The sequence below is a fragment of the Lethenteron reissneri genome, chromosome 42 (genome assembly GCF_015708825.2).
Source record: "Lethenteron reissneri isolate LAM-NWPU_2019-01 chromosome 42, ASM1570882v1, whole genome shotgun sequence".
In the NCBI taxonomy this organism is placed as follows: Eukaryota; Metazoa; Chordata; class Hyperoartia; order Petromyzontiformes; family Petromyzontidae; genus Lethenteron; species Lethenteron reissneri.
This window is the reverse complement of record NC_083820.1, coordinates 10,470,916-10,492,552: the sequence shown is the minus strand read 5'-3', so window position 1 is coordinate 10,492,552 and position 21,637 is coordinate 10,470,916. Positions and strand designations below refer to the sequence as shown.

The 21,637-nt window shown below is 54.4% G+C and overlaps 1 protein-coding gene across 1 annotated transcript in view; it reads left to right on the top strand.

Annotated features, from left to right (window-relative positions):
• Positions 1-21,637, top strand: part of LOC133352928 (serine/threonine-protein phosphatase 6 regulatory ankyrin repeat subunit B-like) — a 30,646-nt gene that overhangs the window by 7,160 nt on the left and 1,849 nt on the right. The window contains exons 9-29 of the mRNA XM_061568932.1: positions 920-1,051; positions 1,317-1,418; positions 2,218-2,316; positions 3,251-3,379; positions 5,305-5,418; positions 6,042-6,158; positions 6,980-7,078; positions 8,366-8,566; positions 9,101-9,199; positions 9,783-9,989; positions 11,171-11,272; positions 11,706-11,804; positions 12,375-12,518; positions 13,874-14,020; positions 15,929-16,129; positions 16,640-16,849; positions 17,813-17,992; positions 18,378-18,655; positions 19,570-19,784; positions 20,354-20,609; positions 20,951-21,432. Coding sequence (XP_061424916.1) covers positions 920-1,051; positions 1,317-1,418; positions 2,218-2,316; positions 3,251-3,379; positions 5,305-5,418; positions 6,042-6,158; positions 6,980-7,078; positions 8,366-8,566; positions 9,101-9,199; positions 9,783-9,989; positions 11,171-11,272; positions 11,706-11,804; positions 12,375-12,518; positions 13,874-14,020; positions 15,929-16,129; positions 16,640-16,849; positions 17,813-17,992; positions 18,378-18,655; positions 19,570-19,784; positions 20,354-20,609; positions 20,951-21,432 — 3,613 coding nt within the window. The remainder of the gene's footprint in view (positions 1-919; positions 1,052-1,316; positions 1,419-2,217; positions 2,317-3,250; positions 3,380-5,304; positions 5,419-6,041; positions 6,159-6,979; positions 7,079-8,365; positions 8,567-9,100; positions 9,200-9,782; positions 9,990-11,170; positions 11,273-11,705; positions 11,805-12,374; positions 12,519-13,873; positions 14,021-15,928; positions 16,130-16,639; positions 16,850-17,812; positions 17,993-18,377; positions 18,656-19,569; positions 19,785-20,353; positions 20,610-20,950; positions 21,433-21,637) is intronic.

Genomic DNA, 21,637 nt, shown 5'->3' with positions numbered 1-21,637 from the left:
GTAGTGGGCGGAGCTACCTGAGTAGTGAGAGGGGCTACCTGTGTAGTGGGCGGAGCTACCTGAGTAGTGAGAGGGGCTACCTGAGCAGTAGGCGGGGCTCCCCAAGTAGTGGCCGGGGCTACCTGAGTAGTAGGCGGGGCTACCCGAGTAGTGGGCGGGGCTATCCGGGTAGTGGGCGGGGCTATCCGGGTAGTGAGAGGGGCTACCTGAGCAGTGGGCGGGGCTTACTGGGCAGTCAGCGATGACACCTGAGCAGTGGGTGGGGCTACCTGGATAGTGGTCCCGGCTCGGGCGTGCAGTGCAAAAGGGGTGGCGGCGAGCACGTGCTGAGGCGTGCCTCGCTGCCTCCAGGCCAAAGGGAGCCACGCATCTTCCATCTCTGTCACGTTTCGCAGAATCAGCAACTGTATTTATACTGGAGGAGGAATCCGATGAGCTATAAAGCTCTTCTCCACAGAGAACGTTACGACAACAAACGATGTTAAGACACGATATTAGTGCAAAGTACAAGAAAAACAAATCACCCAAAAACGTACAAATAGAACGAAACCATATTCTATGGGTCTTTCGGTAAAGTCACGTAGATAGGTTCAAAGTAACCTATCTCCGTGACTTTACCGAAAGACCCATAGAATATGAATTCCTGCAGTCACGAAAGCTTTAAGTCAAAACTAAACCATCCCCATCCTAGCAGGCAAATCCCACTGACGTATAAACTTACTTTTCAGAAGCGACCTGGCCACCACGAATGACAGCTCAACAAAGTGGCTTGTCGCTTGGACATTTACAGCGGACGTGTCGCTGGGCTCAAGTGTCCCTCGCGTGTGCCCCCCGCGTGTGTCCCCCCGAGGCCGGCGCTCTGTGCCTGCACGTGGCGGCGCGGAGAGGCCACGCGGCCGTGGTGCGCGCGCTCCTGCAGAAGGGCGCCCCGCCGGACGCCCGCGCCAAGGACGGCCACACGGCGCTGCACGCCGCCACGCTCCACTGCCGCCCCCTCGCCGTGCAGGCGCTGCTCGGGTTCGGGGCACAGGTGCAGCTCACGGGGGGGCCGGTGAGTCCCACACGGCCCGCAGAGACGGGCACCGCATCGCTCGCCCTCTCGGATGCGCTTCTGCGGCCGTCTGGAACGCGCTCTCCCTTCCGATATGAGGAAGCCACTCGAGCCGTGCACTTTTAAATTGTGTAGATCGGTAACTTATTTCTTTAGAACTGCTTTTTTTTCAGTTTGTTGTCTCCCCCCAGCACCTCCGATTAGCACGGTTGGCTTGGTACGGCTGCGTGAGAAGTTCAACGTGGGTACGCGTGGGTCCGCGCAGGCGCAGGAGACGCCGCTGCACATCGCGGCCCGGGTGCCCGAGGGGGAGAAGGTGGCCGAGATGCTGCTCAAGAGCGGCGCCAACGTCAACGCCGTTCAGAAGGTGCGGTGGAGCCACCGGCATTTTGCTTCAAAGAGCGTTCATAGCGTACCGTGGTTGTGTATAGCATGAGAAGGCGAGAGACTGAACGTCATGTTTCGACTGGGTAGAGAATAGGTTACCACAAGAAGCAGGGGGAGACAGCGAGTGAAGTTAGGTGAGCAATGCGAACGATTTGGATGCAACTGGGAATGTTCAACGCAAGGTTCGCGAGTGAACATCGCGGACGGAGCTAAACAGAAGGAAGGTGATGATCGCCAACAGCCTTTTAAGAAAGGACACGGCGCATAGAGAGAGATTTTAGTTTTTTTTTTTAATTTCCTCTTCAACCTGCTCTCATCTGCCTCTTGCTGTCGTCATCATTGTGATCCCGACTTCTATAACCGCCCGAGGTTGTGAAACTGTGAATGAAAGCAACTACCAACGTATCGAGACGAGGAAGGGTTCCCAAGCAGTGCGTGTAAAAACTAAATTGTTTAAACTATTTTGTATTTTACCAGATAAGGTCCAATGAGCTATATAGCGCTTTTTCAAAAGCGACCTGGCCATGATAAATGACAGCTCAACGAAGCGGCTTATCAGGTGGAAATTTATAGCCGCCAAATACTCTACAGCGCGTGTTGTCCTAAATGTGGAGGGAAAACCCGGAGGACCCGGAGAAAAATCCACGGGACCACGTGGAGAGAGAGACATGCAAATTCTAAATATACAGCAGCAAGCGTCAGAGTTGGGATGGAACCTACAACCTCCTGCATACCAGGCGAGGTAGTTAACATCTCGCCACCGCGTCACCCCGGGGCAGGACGGGCAGACGGCTTTGCACGTGTCCGCCCGGCACGGACACCTCAAGATGCTGCAGGCTCTGCTGGAGGAGGGAGGAGACCTCACCTGCCTCTCGAAGGTGCTTGCCAGTGGTATCATCACGCACCGATTAATGCCCAATCAGTTCATTAACGCTTACTTCCCACTCACGGCTGGTGAAGGCCACCGGGCACCCGGGAAATTGCACTTCGGTCATTACGATTACCCAGTAAACGTGCAACGTTGCCTCGACGTTGGCCCGACGTTTACCCTTCGGTGGCCCAACCTGTCACGTGTATAAGGATTATATCTTGTAAAGCTCATGGCAGTCCTTTAAAACCACCACGTGATAGAAAAGGCCCAAGCAAGCGTGGACCTGGTGACAGCTCGATCAACGATCTCTGTCGACCGATCGTGGTGTTTAGTCAAGCGTCTTACACAAGCTAAACAGATCTTTATGGTAACGTAAAAAAGTCAAGTCAAAGTGATTTCCCGTTGAAGTGAGCGTTGAGGTTGTGCTTATTACCAGAATATAGCTGTGGGCCAGTGTTGGAAATTCCACGGTTCTATGGCAGGGGCGAGCATTTCTAGCGGACAGCCACTGTTGACCTCTCCACAAAATGGTGCTCATTTCATTGACCTCTGAGGAATGATGAGCAGTTTAATCAACCCCCGAACGAGAATGAGAATTTGCATCCTTCCGCTTGTAAGTAAGGCGCTCGCCTTAATTTCTACACCATAAGTAATGCCAAAATTTTAAAAAATATTAAACTCGTCTTTTTTAAAAAGCACTTTTTATTAAAAAAAATTTGTACTAACGTATTTTTTTACTAAAATAGTTTTTTTTCACATATAGAGTAAAACCTTGGATTGCGAGTAACTTGGTCTGCGAGTGTTTTGCAAGACGAGCAAACATTTTAAATGAATATTAATTTGATGACTGTCTTTCAAAATCGGTACGCAAGTTTTATTGACTCGGGCTTGGAGTCTTATCGGAGGCTATCCGGGGGATCTTTGTCTTTGTCCGTGGCGAGGCCGGTGAGGGAGTCCTCCACGTGGCGGTGCGTCACGGCCACGTGGCCCTGGTGCGCGAGATCCTGCGAGTCTTCTCCGCCGATCCGCGCCGATTCCAAGCCACGGCGCTCGTCAACCAGGCCAACGAGGTGGGCCTGCCTCGCGATTTAAGAAGCCCTCACCGTCGTTTCAACAGCCGCGTCGTGACATCGAATTGAGCCGGGGACCTCGGGATTCCAAGTCCGACCGCGCTGCCAACCGTTATACTGCTTGTTAACTGCCCACGCGTGCTCCAATTTCACCTTTTATGCCATCGGAACAGCAAACACAAACACACACGCGCTTGATATTAGCCGTTTGAAGTGGAGCGAGAATTGAGTCGCCAATAAATCGAGGTTGTTGCTGACCCGGCTGTTGACTTATGAGAGCAAACTCGGCAATAGCCGCCTCGCACTCGAGCACAAACATGCATTGGTGGGAGCCACCCGCGACGGACGAGTGCTGGCGGCGGTCACGCTCTCGCTGTCCACACAGGAAATTGGATGTTTGTCCACCTGGGCAGCACACCAAGTTTGTGACTTTTATTCGGCAGTAAAGAGTAATAAAAAAAATCAATACACGGTTTAGCTCTCTCTCTAGATGTGTTTTCGGGTTTCGCCACAAAGCGTGTGTTGTTCGGCCTGGTGTCCGACGTTCCGCACCCTATGCTGGGAGCTCCAAATCAAACTTCCATTTTTACTTCGGCACAAAATCCAACTGGGCCGTCGTAGTGCGCAGCTCCAAGCAGGACAATGTGGGGTGCGCCGGAGGCTGAACACCCTGCTAGTGGTATCAGGTGAATTTAAGGTTATCATTTGACCTTAACTTTATCTTATTGTAATTACAGGGTGCTTAAAAAAATGTCAGCACTTACATGAGAGTATCGTTTTTAATGGAAAAAGAACGGATAACACACCGTAACATAATAGCTTCGAAGAGTCTCCACTTGTTCGCCATTATTATCAACACACACCTGGAATCTTCTCCAGTTGGTCTCCAGAGCCCGGAGGCAGCACATTTCTTGTGGCATTGTTGCAAATTGTCACATTTTTTTGAAGCACTCTGTATCATGCAGCCGAGCCAGTGGTGGCACGCCCGTAATTCACCGGTGGAGGCAGTGAGGGTTGGCGATTCGCACAAATCCCGCAAAGCTCCCTTCCCATGGGCGTAGAGGAGGAGCCATACCCTGGCTCACCAGGAGAACGACGAGGGGACTAATCTCCATCTGTTCCCCATCTGTACGGGGACACAGCGTGGGCTCCCTTCGCGCGCGTGCTTTTTCTCAGTAACTGGCTGAAGGCATCTTCGTCAAGTAAACATCCCGTGTAGCAGGACCCTCCTGAAAAGAGAGACATTCGAATCATTATGGCTTTCCCGAATAAATATTTATTCGGGAAAGCCATTATACACTAGAAATGTGCGTGATTACGCGATCTAACCCCAAAAAAAAACCTCTATTATGGATGATATTGGTCGCGAACGCCTCCGTGTTAAACTAGAAATGTACATATTCTCGGTTCTTTTGGTAAAGTCACGTAGAAGGGAAATAATAAAGTAATATAAATATATTTATATCTATATTATTTTATTATTATTATTTCCCTTCTACGTCACTTTACCAAAAGAACCAAGAATATGAATCCCTGCAGTCACGAAAGCTTTAAATCAAAATTTAGAAATGTACAATTATCCAATAAAAATCAGCATGCGTGCTGAAAGCGCTGTGAGATGGCCTGGCGTGAAAGGCAACTCTATCAGCCACGAATGACCGTATTTGTATCACTTATCACTAGGCATGGAATGATGCACGGGATTCATTGATTTAAACCGATCCCGACGCTTGCGACACCACGCGCCGAACCCCGTGCGCGATCTCACAGAGCCGCTGTTGCGTTTCCTCAAACGCAACGAGACGCAAACCGTGCAGACAAACAGCCAGAAAACGAATTTAAGAAAACGACACCGACGAGAGGGAACGAACGCGAGGCGACGAATCACAAATCGACGTCTTTAAATCGTCGTTGGTGTCCGCCAGGAGGGAGAGACGCCGCTGCACTTCGCTGTCGAGCTGCCGGGGCCGGCGGGTGGCGGGGAGGTCGCACGCCTCCTCCTGCAGCACGTCGCAGACCCCGCCGCACACACGCACCTGGTACGCGCTCACTCACTCACTCGCTCGCTCACTCACTCGCTCACTCACTCACTTGCTCACTTACTTGCTCGCTCACCCGCTTGCTCGCTCACCCACTCGTTCGCTCACCCGCTCGCTCACCCGCTCGCTCACTCACTCGCCCGCTCACTCACTCGCTCGCTCACCCACTCACTCACTCACTCGCCCGCTCACTCACTCGCTCACTCACTCGCTCGCTCACCCGCTCACTCGCGCGCTCACTCACTCGCCCGCTCACCCGCTTGCTCACTCGCCCACTCACCCGCTCACTCACTCACTCGCCCGCTCACTTACTCGCCCACTCGCTCGCTCGCTCGCTCGCTCACTCACTCACTCACTCGCTCACTCACCCGCTTGCTCACTCTTTTGCTCACCTGCTCACTCACTCGCTCACTCGCCCACTCACTCGCTCACTCGCCCGCTCGCTCGCTCACTCACTCGCTCGCTCGCCCACTCACTTGCTCGCTCACTCACTCGCTCGCTCGCTCACTCACTCACTCGCTCACTCGCCCACTCGCTCACTCACTCGCGGTGGAGCGCTCGCAGGCCGTGACTTTGGCTGGTCGCTCCGAGCGACCTCCTCCTCGGTGTCTCCCCCCCTCCAGACTGGGGAGACGCCGATGCACTACGGCGCTCGAGCCGGCAGGGTGGCCGCTCTGACGGAGATCCTGAACCACGTCGGTCCAAACGGCGCCCAGAGGGCCCTCAACCGGCAGGCCAAGGTGACCGCGGCCGAGCGGGAATCTGCAGGAAGTTGAGGGAATCGATCCCGGTTCGCGACTGCGGTCCGAATGATCGCTTCAGTTGAATTTTGGGTTGGGCCACGGAATGATCCGGCCAACTTTGCGTCATCATCAGTCCCTCCACCACTCGACGCAGCCAAACAAATGGGATTGCCACTTGTGCACGCGTTTAACGACGCACCGCCAATCTTTGTTGCATCTCACCGAGCAAGTTCGAGAACGGATCTCGCAGCAACATTTTTGCGATGCTTAACGACACAGATTTGTCCAGATCTAATGGCTGATTCAATTGTGAACCATAATATTAGTTGCAAAAGCCCACACTTTGTGCTGCCTGAATGTTGAGAAGTCCTAACATTATTTCCCTCATTGAGACTCGCGAACTGTGCGTTGGTTTTCGCGGTCGTGCTGTTGCGTGTCGGTGCTGGGAGCTTCTTCAGGAACTGATTCCTAGCCACCGTCTTCCAGCCCAGTGGGATTGACAGCTCAGATCCTGAAGAAGCTCCCAACACGTGGAGCGGAACGTCGGACATCATGCCAAACAACACGCGGTACAGCCCGAAAACACCATCGGAAGCTATACGCTGCACTTGTCCGAGTTTATAGATGCTTAATTGCTCTCCTTGTTCTAGATAAGGCAATGCCTTATCTAGTGAATATTTAGTTTTTTAAAGCTATGCAGCATGCTGGGGCAGTGGTGAAATAAACCAATACCGATACACGCCGTTTTCCACGAAGTGAGGGTGCCATGCCAGGTGCACTTTGAAATTAAACACACGCGCGTGACCGCAACCCTGCAGAACGGATGGACACCTCTCATGGTGGCCGTCGAGGAGGGGCGCCTGGAGGTCGTGAATCTTCTGCTGGAGAACCACGCGAGAGTGGACGTCTTCGACGAGGTCTGGACTCCAGGGAGGAGCCGTCACTGACTGCTCCGGTCTCCCGGCCATCGCTTTTCTCGGGGAGGGGGGGGGGTCGGGGGGGGGGGGTCTTTATTTTTTTCTTCAGGTCGCTGGGTTCACGAAGCTCCAGTGGTGGCAGTAGCAGTGTCCATCATCATTCATCATCGTCGTCGTCATCATAATTTCCCATCTGCTGTGTCAGTCCCCTCTCCTCTCCTCTCCAGCGCCTCCTCCTGCACTCCATCATCAGTCCGTCGTGTTGCCACTCGCGCTGACACTCATTTTTCTGGATTCCTGTTTGGTGGCATTTTTCTGACGTAACCGCTACGGTTCGTCAAGATGAGACGCTCTGGAAATTAAGAGGCACTGCAAAGTTGTGCCTGGTGTTAATTCACTTATTTGATAGGCTTATTTATTTATCCAGGAAAGTCACACTGAGTCGTAGGACTCCGTTTCAGGAGGGTCCTGCTACAGTGGGTTTTTATTTTAAGATGTTTTCAGCCGATTCATTATTTTACAAGTGGGAGGAAACCGGAGCACCCGGAGGAAACGTGAGGGGGAAACACTCCATCCCCGTACAGATGGAAACATATGGCGATTAGTCCCCTTGCTGTACCGCCTTCTCCTGGTGAGCCAGGGCATGGCCCCTCAACAGCGCCGGATTACGGCCCACGTGCCATCGTAGCCACCAGCGCCCAGCTAAAGTTATTCAACAGTGGCCACACACACACACATCCGCTGGATTAAAACACAGTATGCACCCTTACCATTAGCTTTTCAAGTACAGTCTGTGCCCCTATAGCGCTGTAGTTGCCGTTCCTGAAGAACACAGCGTTACCGAAAAATTCGTGTTGAAATAAATAATATAACATGTAGGGTAGAGCACAGTCCGCGATATCACGTGAGATGCGTACGCAGGCTGAACAAACGCTGAGGCAAGTGGGTAGCATCTAGAAGCATCCAGCAGCATCCCAGTGCCTTGCGTGACGATGCTGCGCCGAGGCAGCTGTACAACCGCTCATTCCTACTCGCGCTGCCACGTAGTTTTGTTCGCTCAATCGCCGTTACATCATGAAAATAACAACGACAACAACACGCGGTGTTACAGGAGTCGAAACTGTCCGGGGGTAAACAAAAACGACACGCGTCTTGATCCGGCGTACGCGGCGTCGCCCGTTGTCACGGCGTACACAGCGGCGCTATGCCGGATCTGAACCCCCCCCCTCCCACTGCTGCCACCCCTGAGCGCCGAGGAGCGTCCCCGCGTTTGTCTTTCTGTCGCAGCACGGCAAGGCGGCGCTGCACCTGGCGGCGGAGTCGGGCCGCGACGGCGTGGCGGGGGAGCTGCTGCGGCGCGGCGCCTTCGCCAACGCCAAGAGCAAGCTGGGCCACACGCCGTTGCACGCGGCCGCGGGAGCGGGCCACGCGGCCCTCGTGCTGCTGCTCGCGCGGACGCACGGCGCCGCCGTGGACGCGCTCACGCTGGTGAGCGGGTGGCGGAGGTGGCGGAGGTGGACGCGGCGACAGAGCCGACTGTCCACGGGTCCAGAACCAAATGTTCGAAATTGCAGAGTTGGCGTAGCTTTTTGCGGTTAGGTTTTTTCTTTTCTTCACGTGGGCATTGTCGGTGACTTTTGGCATAACCGCTTGAGATGAGTGGGTTATGAAATCATTAATGAAAAATATAATTACAATTATAAATATAGCCATGCAAAATTAATTGGTTCTGTGAATGTTTTGCGACCGTAGGCGGTACCGTTTTCTGCTCTGCCTCACGGGCTACCAGAAGAGCACTGGAAGCAACCCTCTGTAGAGCGACGACATCTATGGGCCATGTGAACTGAAGTCAACGGCCAAATGTTCCGCACGCCCTGATCCACGTGACACACCATCCCAGAATCCGAATCTCCGTGTCACAGGCGATAGCCGTCGTGCCCGGCTAACATTGTTGAATTTCGTCGCGCGCTCGTTTCCATCCCCGTGCCGTTGCCTTGGCCTCCGCATCTCCTCGCGGCGCAGCGGAGGAGGACGCCGCTGCACCTGGCCGCGTCGAGCGGGCAGCTGGACGTGTGCAGGACCCTGCTGCAGCTGAAGGCCGACGTGAACGCCGCCGACGACGTAGGTCCCTCCGGTTGCGCAGGAGGTAGAGAAGGGCAGGAGGGGCATAGGGCTTTTTAATGTTAAACTTTAATATCTCTGTTTAACACGTAGGCTTTCGCGACCAATATTATTCATAATCAACGTTGTTGGGTTTAGATCGCGTTATTTATAAATGTGTCGTAACCCTCCACCACCCGACACGGCCAATCAGTAAAAAAGTGTCACGTTGACAAAAGACAAATAGTTCACTACTTTAGCCCACCGGTGTGTTGAAGCGTGAAACCACAACATTTAAAAATTTTGAGTACGACATTTCGCTGGTAATTGCATCCAGCATCATCGAGCAATTCGCCAGAATGGTGAGGCTCTGCTCTGTCTCCCGTTCTTATTTAGAGCATATCTCTATTTCAGAATGTATTTTTCTATTTTAAAAAGCAGGTTTTTCGGTGGGGTACTGTCCGTAAACTATCAGTACATTGTCGTTATTTTCCGGCACTTCGCCAGTGAATGAAGCGACCACAAAATGACCGTGCCAAAAATCGTCACCTTAATCGTGGTTAAATCAAGATAATGACGACGACGGCACACAATGTTCCTGCAGGGTGGGCAGACAGCGCTGCACCTTGCCGCTGACAACGGCCACCCGTCGGTGGTGGCGCTGTTCGTGGAGCGGCACCCCGCGCTGGTGGCCGTGGCGGACGGGCGAGGCCGCACGTGCGCGCACATCGCGGCCGCCAGGGGCAGCGCCCCCGTGCTGCGCCAGCTGCTGCGGCACCACCGCCCCGGAGTGACGGCCGTGCGGAGCCAGGTCAGGGGGTCGCGCCGGGCCCACCCCCCCCCCCCACCCCCTTTCCAGTGACTCCTCGTTTATTGAAATTGGTGGAGCGGTCGATCAGAAATCTTCCGGACAAACAAATGTATATACAATGAACAGATTTTCAAGTTATTGTATAGATACCTGGCTGAATGGGACTGTGGAAATTAAAAAAAGGTCACGCATCCAACGTCTGGTCAGCAGACTGATTCAGCCGAACATAATTATCATAATGCCCTCTTATTTCTCCCAGAATGTCAGAGGCTCAAGGGTCCTGCATTGAGATATTTAGCCACTGCTAGCGGAAGGGCCTCAACTACAGAGAGCTCAAAGGTTTTTTGGCCTACTCTTCCACACTGGCCAGACGTCTTGCAAGAGGCGAGAAACAACCACACTTGACCCCAGCACGTACGAGCTGCTGATCGACGGGTGCACACTTTTATTCTGCCGGGGGACAGGGACACGGAGATTTAACAAACACCTGCGTTCATTGTGTAGTCCTCACGTGACAGCGTAATACAGACTGTATGTGGATATGCGTACTCAGATTAGCAGCTGATCAGTACTTCTGTCGGGAGGTCAAACCGTACCGGAGACCTCAAGATGCCATCGCGGAGTCACGAAGTTGACAGAGTTGGCCGTACCTTTATATTTAAACTAAGCAATTTTTTTTTTATCTTACCAGGTAAGGCCCACTGAGCTGTGTAGATATTTTTTTTTCAGAAGCGACCTGGCCACAATGATGGCTCAACGAAGCGGCTCATGATGTGTACATTTATAGCAGCCACAAACTCTGAATGCAAGTTGATTCTAAATGTGTAGGGAGGACCCAGAGCAAAATTCACGCAACCATGGCGAGAGAGAGAACATGCAAAGTCCAAATATACAACAGGAGTCGGGGTCAGGATCGAATCCACAACCTGCTGTATACCAGGCGATGTAGGTAACATCTTGCCATCGAACCCCGGCGGGTGCTTGAAGTGTCTGTGTGCGTCGTGCGTGCAGGCGCTTGAAGTGTCTGTGTGCGTTGTGCGTGCAGGCGCTTGAAGTGTCTGTGTGCGTCGTGCGTGCAGGCGCTTGAAGTGTCTGTGTGCGTCGTGCGTGCAGGCGCTTGAAGTGTCTGTGTGCGTCGTGCGTGCAGGCGCTTGAAGTGTCTGTGTGCGTCGTGCGTGCAGGCGAGCGGGTCGACCCCCCTCCAGCTGGCCGCCGCCGGGGGCCACGCCGAGGCCGTGAGAATCCTCCTGGAGGCCGGAGCCTCCCCCGCTGCTGAAGACTCCGTGAGCCGGCGCCCTCCACCCCCCCCCCCCGCACCAACCCAAACCCCCCTCCCCCTCACACATCACCGTTATGGCAGCGCCAAATCGAATCGCAGCGTTCACCGAGTCAAGTCTTTGTCTCGGGATGCCATTTAATCAAATTTCTGGTTGTAAAGTGTGGGTGCTTCCTCGTCATTATCACCATCCTCGCCATCGTCACCATCCTCATCATCACCATCCTCGCCATCGTCACCATCCTCGCCATCGTCACCGCCATGAAGACAGGCAGGCTATGCTCGTCTGTGAAACGTGGAGTCTTTGTGGCAGCATCGGGCCGTACGAATGTCACGGACACCAAACCTATTCGGTGACGACGACAGCGACGATGGACGTGCTGCTGCTGCTGCCGTGTACGCTTTTGTAGTGGCATCTGCGACGTCTCTTGTCTGTGCAGGAGGGCATGGCGGCCATTCACCTCGCAGCAAAGCACGGGCACACCGGCGTGCTGGAAGCTCTGAAGCAAAGATTTCCGTTCAATGTGACCAGCACCAAGGTTCCACCGAGACGTTGATTCATTCTTCTTGGGGTTGTCAACCCTTTCAGCAGCACACCTCAATTCAGGGCGTGTCTCGCACTAAGTTGATCGATTACTTCATTGGGAAAACCACAAATGAACATGCTGCATGAATCAAGGTGCTGCAATCACGTTGTGCCGCACAGGGACAGCTGCCATAAGGGGGCTAAATAAAAAAAAACCTTCACCCTGGCATTAGTATAATAGAGATGAGATCTGATAAAAGATTGTTTTGAATTGCTGTGGCATTTAGGAGCCCCATAAATTAAAATCCTTTATCCTGTGTGCGCTATGGATCTCTGTGGAAGTCTATGGAGCTGTATGTGAGTCTATGGGTCTCACTCTGGGTCTTTACTCATTTAAATGCTGGCGTTCTGTCCACTTCGTGCCACGTACGGGATGGCTAGCACTGGAAGATACCCCTCGACTGGACTGCTTGCAGTGCATTGGGATGTTTGGGATGAGATGCGATATAAGCCACCGAGGCATTTAAGCAAGCACCACCGCGCCTGCAAATCGGTAAAGAAATCCTCGCTCGTTTGCCCCCAGACCGGCTTCACGGCGCTCCACGTCGCCGCGCGCTTTGGGCAGGTCGACTTTGCTCGGGAGATGCTGGCGAGCGTCCCGGCCGCCACGGAGAGCGCGCGCCCGAGCCCCGTCAACGTCGCCGCCGGCAGAGACGCAGTTCCAGAGGTGCGGGCAGGGCCAGCCGGAGCGTCGGTCATTTGTGTCTCAACCAAGTCGCGGAAGTAGCGACGGGGGCGGGGAGCGCCTTGCCTCCCCCCACCCCTGGGGCCAAAGCGACGAGTTGGGGCCCCTCTTGACAACCACCACGAGATATTTTCTCAGCGGCATTGGGACCCCCACCTGACCAATTGCCGCACCCCTTTGCTCCGTGACCGGCTCTGCCTATGGCCTGGGTCCCATGTCTCAATGGCAGTGATATGTGAAAGAGAGAAATTTTGTCTCGCAGTTCACAGCCCTTTGTGAGTTTACTGCCGGACGAAGGCCTCGCCACGCCGTGTCGGGAGTGGTGGGGGGGGGGGGGGGTTGGGTTGTTTGACCATACTTCACCATGCCGGTCAGTGCAGGTTTTTGTTCTGCTAAACACAGTCGCTGAGCAAAGGCCCAAAACGCCCTTTGGCCAGCGATAAAATCCCAGCACCATTGAAGGTGTACAAGATAAGGGTTCGCGTTTCTTGCGTTGTGCAAGGTAGCAATGACTTGGGAATCGAGACGATGTGGAGGCAATTCCAAAGTTGGACAGTGTAAGGGAAGAGGCACAATCATTGTTGTTACTTGCAGTGTGGTGTGGTTGGACAGTGCGGATGAGACGAAACAGCCTGGCAGACAAGTGTCCTAAATTTGCACGGTTGCCTACGTACGGTGCTAAACAAGTTACACATTCATGAATAAATGTTGGTGGAGGAATGAACTAGTGAAGAGTGATAAGGAGGCAACTGACTGGTCAAGATGAGGAGGATAACTATACGGGAGCAGAACAGCAGTGGATTTTTCTGCAGTGCACTCTGCTGCCCGCGATGTAACCCCACAACAGCTTGTAACAACCTGTGTGGGTCATGTGGGCTGTTTGACCATACTTCACTCTGTGGGCGGGTAACCAGCTCCAAGCGGTGAGGTTTGTTGTCAGTGCCCGTGAGCTCGCGGATGACGTTCAGCCGGTGCTGCGTGCCCTGTCCTCCGTGTCTCTCTGGTGAGCTAAACATACAAACTAGAGCCGGGATGAGATGTGACGAGGCATTAAGTGCCCCATAAATGCTTATCTCTAGCTCTGAGTGTAAGTCTACGTGTCTCGATACGAGTGTACGGGTCACCATACACTTGCTCTCAATGTGAGTTTACGTGTCTCCGCATGGGGCTTTCCCCAATTGCAAGCCGGCGCTGCGTGCAGGTTGCGCCACATAGGGACGGCTGCCACTGGGAGTCCCCTTGGCAAGACTGCCACAGGACATGAGGGTTTCGCTTTGGGTTTCCGAGGCGTGCGAGGGAGGCTGCCAACGTTCTTACGCTCTCTTCCTGTGCGACAGAGCGGCCTCACTCCGCTTCACCTGGCGGCTCAGGCCGGCCACGAGGGCCTCGTGCGGCTCCTGCTCAACCACCCGAGCACGCCGGAGGACTTGCAGGCCGGCCCGCAGGCAGGTCCTGCCACAACAGCGCTCACGACAACGATGAAGGCAACAGCAGTTTCCTCCTGCCAGCTGTCCGTGATGTCGACTACCTGCTGCTGTTGAAGTCCAGGCTTGGGGCGTTTCTCTTTTACTCTGCCTGTGAACACCGACTGCCTGTCTCTGTAAAATAACCTTGCCCACTGTTGAGATCCGGTCGCGTTTAGATGCTATATGAATCCAAATTACATCATATCGTACAAAGGTCTATATACATTTATGGGGTTTCTATGTAATTCTGTGGGCCTCTGTGTGAGTCTTATGATCTCTCCTTATCTATATCGATGTAAATGTATGGATTTCCAATGCTATGGGTATTTATGTGAGTCTACGTATGTCTTTGTATGTAAGTCCAGGCTTAAGAACCTCAAACTTACCCACCGGTTCTGTACAGCATCTTGTGATGCAGCCCCGTTCAATCCCCTCGCATGCGTGCGTTTTCTCCGGGCGCTCTACTTGCCTCCCACATGTAAATACTCATACTGGTAGGAACCTCCTGGTTACACCAGCCCATAGGGGATTATTGTGTCCGTTCGTCCATCGTGCATCCAAAAATGGGAGGGGTGGGGCTGGTTGGGGAGGGTGGGGAGGGGCTGGGTGGGGAGGGGAGGGTGGGGAGGGGCTGGGTGGGAAGGGTGTGGAGGGGCTGGGTGGGGAGGGGAGGGTGGGGAGGGGCTGGGTGGGGAGGGTGGGGAGGGGCTGGGTGGGGAGGGGAGGGTGGGGAGGGGCTGGGTGGGGAGGGTGGGGAGGGGCTGGGTGGGGAGGGGAGGGTGGGGAGGGGCTGGGTGGGGAGGGTGGGGCTGGGTGGGGGGTGGGAGGAGTAGGGCAGGGTGGAGAGGGGCTGGTCACCCCGTGGTGCCCTTAAATGTTTAACCTACTCACGCCGGCTTGTGCCCGCCCTCCCAGTCGGCCATATTTGCGGAATACACCACGTCGCCGTTGACCCTGGCCATTGACCAAGCAACCCCACGTTCCTACCAGCTCCCTCCGCTCCCTCGGCTGAAAACATCTTAATATATAGAGGACCACAGAGCTTGGGAAATTGTTGATTGTTTCGGTTCAGTGCCCAGCTGCTACCTTCCTGGTTGTCTGTGGTTCCTTGTGCCTTTGAGTTGTTCTCTCTCTCTTTGAGTGCGAGTGGAAACTGTGCGCGTTACAAGTTGAAATCAGTTATGAAGTTATTATGCCAATTTGTACGGCATTTTCAAATTTACAGCAGTTTTCTAAAATCTCTTCAGGTGACCAGCAGCAAATAGAGGGATTATTTTTTAACTTGCAGTGCTTCAGTTTGAAGGAAATGAACAAAGACCCAGGTGTGACCATGAAACTAACAAACTTGACTTTTGAGTGGCACCCTGATGCAAACTCTCATATGCACGGACTGCTTTGTTAAAAAATATTGGCATACAAATATTTCGGAATTTGAAACCAAGGTTCCTAAATATTCGTTCTTGGGAAATCATGCAAGGTGAGCGTGTACGTTCCCTATTCTCTTTCACCGGCTCAGCGCTGTGACCCTTTAGTCACCCAACCACCTCATATCTCACGGGTTTCAATGGCAAGCCGACGATCTCGTTAATCAGATGGTAAGGCCCCATTGTGCTTAGCAGCTCTGTTACGAGGATGACCACTGCCCAGGACTGTCGGCAGTGATGACAGCTACAAGAAATCTCCATTGAAAACGTATTTCTTTATAACTGCTTTTTGTGTTTAGTCCTTCCCCCGCAACTCCGATTAGTACGGTTAGCTATGCACGGTGTGAAAGAAGTTAAACGTAAATACACATCGCAGGGTGTAAATGTGCCAACTAACCAGAGCCAAAAAAAACAAATTTACGCAAACTCGCCACGCCAGAATTCTAACGCGTAGCGTGTGCCGGTCGCGCTTCCCGATGGGGCCACGCGTGCCACGTCGCAGGCCACGACGCCGCTGCACCTCGCCTGCCAGGGCGGCCACGCGGCCGTGGCGGGGCTGCTGCTGAGCCGCGCTGCGCTGCCGCTGCTGCGCACGCCCGACCAGCGTGGACACTCGTGCCTGCACCTCGCCGCCACCGCCGGCCACGTGGAGACGCTGAGGCTCCTGCTGGGCCAGGGCGCCGACATCAATGCCACCGACAAGGTGCACGGTGCTGTGGTCGTCTACGTTGAACTATCGGACTTCTTTCGCACCATACGTAGTCAACCGTGCTTATTGGTACATATATATTGAAGGAAATAGGCGTGGTGTTGCTGCCCGTACGGCCGTGTCTTTGCCCATGCACTTCGCCACGGTGGCGAGATGTTATCTACCTCTCCTGGTATACAGCTCGTGGGTTTGATCCTGACCCTGACGCGACCAGTCTCCTAGCGATTGAGAGCTTAGTTCGTGGGAAGACGACTGCCACTTCTGTTTGGACACGTCGCCCCTTCTTGACGAGCAAACTCCTGCAGCAAATTGCGCTCACTTCAGTTGGCGGTCGACGTTCGAGGTGGACTGCGACCTTCAAAGGAATGGCGCCACCTCCGTATGGCAGCAAGAGCGGTTTAACCGAATGCTGTCGCAACATGTCACGCGCAATGCTCCTTCGCTGACTCCGCGTGATGAATGAATTAATCTCCGTCTCTCGCTCTCCCCCGCCGGTGTCGGCAGAGCGGCTGCACCCCGCTGCACGTGGCCGCCCGAGCCGGCCGCCTCCCCGCGGTGCGCGCGTTGCTGGAGAGCGGTGCGGCCGGCTCGGCCGAGTGTCGTGACGGCCACACGGCCCTCGAGCACGCGGCCGGCGGGGGCCACCGCCATGTGCTGGCGTTTCTGCTGCGCCACTCGACCCCCGCCACCCAGCGCCTCATCCACAACCGCAGGGTGAGCGCCGTGTCCGGTCGGTGTTCGCCGAGCTGCGTTGGCTTCCGGTTGACGAACGAATACGTTTTGAGGTCGCGCTCCTCCACAAATGAGCCACAATACCTCGCTGATCTCATATTCTTAGGTTTTTTCGGTGAAGTCACGTAGATTAAAAATTTAAATTAATAAAAGTAAAATTAAATAAAAATCACGACGTTTCGGAGGCAACACAAGCTTCCATCTTCAGGTGGAACCGTCACAGCACGATTGCGTTTTTTTAACTTGATACAGCTATTGTGCTGTGACGGTTCCACCTGAAGACGGAAGCTTGTGTTGCCTCCGAAACGTCGTGATTTTTATTTTATTTTTATTTTATTTTACTTTTATAAAAAAAATGTTTTACCTACGTGACTTTACCGAAAAAACCTAAGAATATGAATCCTTGCAGTCACGAAAGCTTCAAATCTAGAAATACTTGGTGATCTCGTCAAGGAGCATAAACCATCATCGAGTGAACTCCGGTCATCCTCGCAGCGGCGACTTTTAGTTGACCATCGAACGCTTTCATATGTGCTTCTGCGGCCGTGTGGAACTCTCCTCCATCCGATATTAGGAAGCCACTCTCGCTATGCACTTTTAAATCTCGATTGAAAACTAATTTCTTTATAACTTCTTTTTGTGTTTAAGTTTGTTGTCCTTCCCCCGCACCTCCGATTAGCACGGTCGGCTACGTACGGTGCAAAAGAAGTTCGACACACATCGTCGATAACACAATCAGTGACGGGAAATATCTGTCGACAAATAATTTTTATTTTAGTCGACGGTGACTGTGAATGGCCACGCCACTCCCCCGCGAGCCGTGCCGGCCTTAGCCGGTGCCCGCTAACAGCACTCGGCCTGAACAACCTTGTGGGCAATACGGAGGACGTTTGTCTTCATCCGTGTGGTGTGTGCGTGTGTGCGTGTTGCGCGAGGCTCCTGCAGTTCGTGTACGACCTGGTGGTGTGCGGGCAGCAGTGCGAGTTCCGCGTCATCGACGACTTCGTGCTGCTGGCGCCCGCGCCACTGGAGGCGGCGGTGAAGCTGACGCGGGCGCTCGGCGCGGCCGCCCTGCGCGAGAAGGAGCGCTCCGTCGACCTCGAGCTGGCAGCGCGCCACTGCCAGGTGGGCACCCCGGAGTGGGCACTGCCAGGTGATGCTAGCCAAGGGCATCGTAACGCAGTGGAACAGCCAATGTACTATCGCTCCAGCTGAAGTCAAACACTGGTGATCATCATTACCCTCGTAACCATTGATGATGGTAAGGATCGTGGTGACTGCAGGATATTGGACCTAACGTTCCTTATTCGCACTGGCCAGACTTTGTGGAAGAGGCGCGAGTAGCCACGCTGGCCGACGACACTAAGACTCGCGACTAAACGAAATCCACAGACGCCGCCTTAGTTGAAACGACAAAAATAGTTATCGGCTAGATCAAGAATAAGACTAAAATAAATAGATGAACGTCGGCTGCCACCCCGTGCCCGTGCGCTCCCCGCTGTCCGTCCAGGCACTGGCCACGGACCTGCTGTCGCTTGCCGTGGGTTCGCAGAGCGCCGGCGCCGCCGCGCTGCTGCAGGCCGTGGACGAGCGCGGCCTCTCGCTGCTCGACGTCCTCATCGAGTGCCACCAGCGGGAGGTGGCGGCGCACCCCGCCGTGCAGCACCACCTGAGCGACGTGTGGCGGGGAGGCCTCCGCTGGCCCTCCTGGTGCCTCGCGCTGCTCCTACTCGGATTCCTCGTCTGCCCACCCCTCTGGGTCGCTTTCTCGCTTCCTCTCGGCCACAGGTACATGGGGGGGGGGGGCAGGGGCAAAGGGCAACTTCTGGCAGAGACGCCACGGTGAGTGAGATGCAGAGGTCGCAACCGGGTACCCGATACCCGTACCCTATCCGATACCCGGCTACCCGTACCTGGCCGGGTACGGGTACGGGTACCCGTTTGCGACCCTGGTGCGGCCGGGTACGGGTACGGGTAAGGAATCAAAACCCGTTTGCGACCTCTGGTGAGATGTTAACTACCTCGCCTGGTATGCAGGATGTCGTAGGTTCGATCCCGCCTCTGACGCCTGGATATTTAGAGTTTGCGTGTCTCTCTCCCCGTGGTCGCGTGGGTCCTCCGGTTTTTCCCTCCACAATTTAGAATCAACGTGCACTTAGAGTATTTGGTTGTTAGAATTTCCACGTGATAAGCCACTTTGTTGAGCTATCATATGTGGCCAGGTCGCTTCTGAAATAGAGCTATATAGCTCAGTGGGCCTTACCTAGTAAAATAAAAATGTTTATATTTTATTAAACGTCCTGGCGGTTGTTAGTAGCGTTGTACATACTCCTAATAACACACTATATTTACATATAATCTTCCACTCTTCTGGTATTGTGGAATATTTGTATCCCCATGATCTGTCCCGGTCTAACTCAGGGGTGGTTTAATCCACGTGCAGCTTGCAGTTTCGTTGATTGATTGATTGATAGGGTAGAGCGGCGGCGCCGTGGATATCACAAACCTGGTGACTTGAGTTGGGCAAAAACAATCCTAAACATTCCAATGGTGATTATTATGACATGTGAGCATCTGGGAAAATTGACGGTTACGCCACACAACGCACTGGGTGAAGGCGGTTAATAAATACGTGAGACAGTTCGATATGCGACATACTCGCCTTAGAGCAACTGCACCAGACACTCACGATGCCTTCGCAGGTTTACTCGGATCCCGATCATCAAGTTCCTGTGCCACCTTGCGTCGCACCTGTTCCTGCTGTCGCTGTTCGTGCTCACGGTGGTGTGGCCTCCTGTGACGCCCATCGCCGAGGGCCACCTGCTGCCCTCGTGGAACGAGTGGCTCCTGTTCACCTGGCTGCTGGGCCTGCTGCTCGCCGAGTTGCGTCAGGGCCGGCTCGTCGGCCGAGGCAGCGGTGAGACGCACCAAACGGGGCGGTCGCACGGCCTGGCGGTAGCGCGTTCGCGATGCTTGGCTGTGGAGGTTCACGGTTTTTAATGCGGCGCCTGCCCCGGTTATTACTGCGGGGGTATCAACCGTAAATTGAAAACGAATTTCTTCGAAAATTCATTTCTCCGATTAGCACGGTTGGCTACGTACGGTGCGGAAGAAGTTCAACATACGTGCGTACGTAAAAATACGCTTTCTGTTTCATAGTGGACGTTAAAGACCCCTTGACGTCCTTTACAAGAGTAGGCCACTGTGTGCCGGCGTTATTGTCCAAAGTTTCCCAATTTAAAAAAAGTAGCCGCAATTGAATCAATTAAAATAGCAATCATTGCCCCCTACTGCGAGACTCGGTGAGGCGTTACCGAGTAAACAAGCGTAATCAAATTCAGAAACCATACGATTAGCACGGTTGGCTACGCCCGGCGCAAAGGAACTTCAACATCCATACGTACGTATGTACGTACGTACATATGTACGTACATACGTACGGCCGACGCTGACAAGCAGCGTTTGCTGCGTGCTCGTCGTTGCCAGGAGGGTCGCGGTTCGGCCTCGCCTGGATCCGGCTGCTGGTGCTCGGCTTGTCGGGCTTGGCTCTGCTGTGCCACCTGTCTGCGCTCGCCTTCCCGGCGGGCTCGCACGCTCTGCTCGAGTGCCTCTGCGCACGCAACGTCCTGCTGGCCAAGGCGCTGGCCTTCTGCTGCGTGCAGCTGCTCGACTTCCTCTCCTTCCACCACCTCTTCGGTCCGTGGGCCATCATCATCAGCGACCTCATGAAGGACCTCGCCAGGTATAGCTTCACGCAGAGAAGAAACAAACGCAAATATCCCACGTGCAACCGTTGACAGACTGCCGGGGCGGGTGCGGTTAGCGAGCACCTATGAAGGCCGGCACGGCACATCGGGGGGTGGGTGGCCAATACCGTGCCAACACCAATGTTACCTTGCCACAGTTTGGGGAGGCCTTCAGCATCGACGATTATAACGCTGCGATCCAATATCCTACTTGTCTAGCGCCCAAATGCTACTGCAGCTGGAGATGAAAATTTACAGTCGTAGCGAAAGAGGAAAGTGTTGCCGGGGTGACCGCGCGAGTGCCGCGTTCCGCTCCTGTGTTCCCACTCTTCCCCAGGTTCGGCATGGTGCTGGGGATCTTCCACGTGGCGTTCACGCTGCACCTCACGGCGCTGTGCCAGCCCGTGTACCCGCAGGACGACCCGGTGGGCAACTCGTCGATGGCGGCGGCGGCGGCGTGGGACCCGACCACGGCGGCGCAGACGACCCTGGACGTCACCGTGCTTCTCTTCTTTTCCCTCTTCGGCATGGGCGACCAAAACTCCCTGCCGGACGTGAGCCGCTCGCCGTCCATCGTGTCCACCCTCGTCAACGCCACGTTCGGGGTCTATCTCATCGTCACGCTCATCGTGCTCATCAACCTGCTCATCGCCATGATGAGCGACACGTACCAGCGCATCCAGGCGCAGTCCGACACGCAGTGGAAGTTCGGCCGCGCCGTCCTCGTGAGGGAGGCGACGCGTCGCACGTCGCCGCCGGCTCCCCTCAATGTCGTCACGCAGCTGCTGCGGCAGCTCCGGCGCTGCGCTTGCAGGAAGGGTACGGACCAGGCGGTCCAAACAAACAAGAGGCAAAGATACCCCGTGTTAGCCTGGCAAGGCTCTTGGTGTGGCAAGTGCTATTAGCGAGTAGCACTTATGAAGGCCGGCGCGGCACACGAGGGGGTGGGTGGCCGTCACCGCGCCTGGCCACTTTTTGTCTCCCGGGTCGCGATGTTTACATTTAGCGCCGGGTACTCATTTGA